This window comes from Canis lupus, chromosome 5 (genome assembly GCF_048164855.1).
Source record: "Canis lupus baileyi chromosome 5, mCanLup2.hap1, whole genome shotgun sequence".
NCBI classification, from domain to species: Eukaryota; Metazoa; Chordata; class Mammalia; order Carnivora; family Canidae; genus Canis; species Canis lupus.
In genome coordinates, this window is record NC_132842.1 from 58,318,047 (window position 1) to 58,322,158 (window position 4,112).

Here is a 4,112-nt window from a genome sequence, read left to right on the forward strand (position 1 = left end):
TGAATAATTGACCTGGTTTCAAGACAATTTGAGGAAGAATAGCAATGAAGATACTATTAAGATATTAAAATGTAACACTGATTTATAATGATAAACACAACTTGTTATTGAATGAATTTCAAAGGCATTAAGCTGAGTGAAAGAAGCCATGCTCAAAAGGCTATTTACTACTCTGAACAGCAAAGAAAACAATCAGTAAACTAAAGGGAAACCTATGGAATGGGGCATGATATTTGCAAATTACATTCCTGATAAAGAGTTAGTATCCAACATATATAAAAAAGGAATCCAACTCAAACCAAAAAACCTCAAATAATCCAATTACAAAGTGGGCAGAAGACATGAATAGATATTTTTCCAAAGAAGACATCCGGGTGGCTAATAGACACATGAAAAGAGAAGATCCCGAATATTACTCATCATCATGGGAATGCAAATCAAAACTATAGAGATACCACCTCACACCTGTCAAGAACGGCTAAAATTAACAACATAAGAAATAATAGGTGTAGGTGAGGATGTAGAAAAAGGGGAACCCTCTTGGAAATGCAAACTGGTGCCGCCACTCTAGAAAACAGTATGGAGGTTCCTCAAATAATTAACAAAAGAACTACCCTAGGATCCAGCAATTGCACTACTAGATATTTATCCAAAGAAGGCAAAAATACTTAATTCGATATTTATACCATGACTATCTGTAACAGCCAAATTATGGAAACAGCCTAAGTGTCCATAGACTGATGAATGGATAGGAAGAAGGATATATATACAATGGAATATTATTCAGCCATAAAAAGAATAAAATATCACCATTTGCAATGACATGGGTGGAGCTAGAGAGTATTATGCTAAGCAAAATAAGTCAGTCAAAGAAAGAAAAATAACATGATTTCACTCATATGCAGACTTTAAGAAACAAAACAAATTAGCAAAGGGAAAAAAGAGAAAGAAAGGCAAACCATGAAACAGATTCTTGTCTATAGAGAATAAACTGATGGTTCCCAGAGAGGAGGTGGGTATGGGGATGGATAAGATAGGTGATAGAGATTAAGGGCACTTGTGATGAGTACTTGGGGTTGTATGGAAGTACTGAATCACTACGTGGTACACCTGAAACTGAGATTATATTGTATGTTAGCTAACTGGAATTTAAATAAAATTTTTTTAAAAAGCTACTCACCATATGATTCTGCTTATGTGATTAGTCTAGAAAAGGCAAACTAGGCATAAAAATCAGATTACTATTATCAGAGCCAGAAGATAGGAAAGAGAGGTGGGCTACAAAGGGGCACACGGGAATTTGAGGGTTGATGAAACTCCCCTATATTCTCACTGTGATGATTACATGACCATGCAATTGTCAAGACTCACAGAATTCTACACTAAGGAAAGTGAATTTGGGGGCACCTGGGTGCCTCAGCCGGTTAAACATCTGACTCTTGATTTCAGCTCAGGTCATCATCCCAGGGTCCTGAGATCAAGCCCCACGTCAGGCATGTACTGGTCATGGAGCCTGCTTAAGGTTCTGTCTCTCCCTCTTCCTCTGCCCCTCCACCATTCATGCATGCACACATTCTCTCTCCCTCAAAAAAAAAAAATAATAAAGGTTATTTGCAATTTGTAAACTGTATTTTTAAAATAAAAATAAAAGCTTGATACTAATTACTAAGAATTGACTTTAGACTTCTCAGGAGTACCAATCATCTCTTCCCCTCTGTGGGCTCTGAATCAATTTACCCATGGATTCAGAAAAAAGGAAGAGACAAATATTAGTGTTATTACTGATAAGCCTTTGTTGGACATGCAACCTTGTAATATAGTACTGTCCCTGCCACAATGTGGTTGCACACTTAGTTTACTCTTTCCAACCATGTAAGCTTCTTGAAACCCTGGATATACCTTCTGGCACATTGTGGGCTCACAAAATATGTGAGGAATGGTTGGAGGACTGTGTCTGGGGCAACTAGTAAAAAAAATGTTAATATACATTAACTAGGGATTATCTAAAAATGTATTTTCTAGCAGCAAACAATAGTTAATCAGACACTCAGCTAAATGGCTATGTGAGATGTCATCTGTGTGCATATTCTACATATAGATTCCCAATAATAACTACAACTATAATAGCAGCAATAATAACTTCAAGCATAATAGAAATAGTAATAATAATTATGAAAATGAAAACCATGCCAAAATAACAAAGAAACACAAATTTTTGTAGATAAATGAAGTACTTAAGGGGAATTTATTTATTCTTTCAAGTTACTTCAGAAGTAGTAAAGAGATTATTTAAATGCATGTCTTTTAGACTGTACTTGTCATGCCTTTAACCATTGACAGTGACAAAAATGGGATTTGCTCTTTAACAACTACACCTACTGTTTCCTTTTAGAGAACTTGAAAAAGGCTAAAAGTTTATTTCTTAAAATGTCCATACAAGAGGTTATTTCTTCAGAAGCATCATCTACAAAGTGTGTTTTGAATTTATATGTCTAGTTCTTATCCTCTTTATGGCTGCTTTTACTTCTTGATTCCTTAATGTATAAATAATAGGATTTAAGAGAGGTGTGAAAATTGTATAAAACACGGAAAGAATTTTATCTACAGAATATCTGCTAAAGGGCCATACATAGATAAAGACACATGGGGCAAAGAAGAGAGTGACAACTGTGATGTGTGCTGACAGAGTGGAGAAGGCCTTGGCTGAACCACCAGCAGCACGGTGCCTGACTGAGTATATGATAACCATGTAGGAGACAAGCAAGAGGAGGAAGCAGATCAGAGACAGGAGGCCGCTGTCAGCAATAACCAGCAGTTGTAGCAGGTAGGTGTCCTCGCAAGCAAGTTTGATCACAAGGGGAAGGTCACAGAAAAAGCTGTCCACCACACTGGGACCACAGAAGGGCAAATGCAACATGAAAGCCATTTGACTAGACGAGTGCACAAAGCCAACTGCGTAGGAAGATAACAGCAGCCCAACGAGCACTCGTGGGCTCATTATGGTCATGTAATGGAGGGGTTTGCATATGGCAACATACCTGTCTATTGCCATGGCTACAAGCAACATCATCTCAGTCCCACCTAGGAGGTGCATGAAAAACATCTGAGAATAACATCCCCACCAAGAGATGGTCTTCTGTTTTCGGAGGAAGTCTATGATCATCTTAGGGGTAGCAAAAGAAGCTAGGATCATATCTATACAGGACAGATTGATAAGCAGAAAGTACATTGGTGTGTGAAGGTGTGAGTCAAAGGTCACAGTGACCAAGATGAGGAGGTTTCCTAACACAATCCCGGCATAGACCACAGAGAATCCTACAAAGAACAAAATCTGAAGATTCTGAGATTTGGAAAGTCCAAGCAAAATGAATTCAGACACCACTGAATGGTTTGCACTTTCCATGTTGTCAAATTATCTCAATCATAATCAAATTGAGTGAGAATCGTGGGTGGAAAAGTTATGTATACAGAAAGGATGGCTCATGTTGGTGTCTAATTTTGATATTTAGACTGGGTACCTGAACTTTAAGCACCTCTCACTCTTGGGAGATTTTGTTGGTCAGTGATTTCTGAAATGGCCCAGAGAAGTGTACCAAATAGCAAGGAGACTTCAGAATATATATTTCTGAAAGATAAAAATAGAAACAGCAGGTGAAATCACAATCATATAGGTTGTGAACTTGGAGTCCAAAGATCTTGATATAATACCTACCTGCAGTTACTAACTGGGGCAACATAGGACAAGTATCTCCTTTTGAGAGTTAAGGTTCCTCCTCAGTAAAATACATGATACTGAATGCCTCTTTGTGTTTTATAAAAATCTCCATAAATAAGATAATGATCATGGTGGGTTCTACATTCACAGAATAATATTGAGTTTCTTAACCTAGAAATGATAAATGTGGAAAATACAGCAAGAATTCTAAAGACCCATATTTTCAAAGTGATTCTGTTAAAGAACTATTAATTAAGCCTTAAATTAAGTTCTGTTTCTAAGCTTTTAGGTCATGAGAAATCTATGCTCCATCCTTGCATGAATCTTTCACAGCTCATAGTAGCATCAGTTATGGTCATTGCACACTTTGTAGAGTCAAACAATGTAATTATATATA

General features: G+C 37.0%; 1 protein-coding gene across 1 annotated transcript; it reads right to left on the reverse strand.

Annotated features, from left to right (window-relative positions):
* Positions 1–2,464: 2,464 nt before the first annotated feature.
* On the reverse strand, positions 2,465–3,599 carry LOC140634484 (olfactory receptor 4K13). Its single transcript, XM_072828445.1, has one exon. The coding sequence runs from the start codon at positions 3,401–3,403 to the stop codon at positions 2,465–2,467; it is 939 nt and encodes a 312-aa protein (XP_072684546.1). The 5' UTR covers positions 3,404–3,599.
* Between the last annotated feature and the right edge of the window lie 513 nt (positions 3,600–4,112).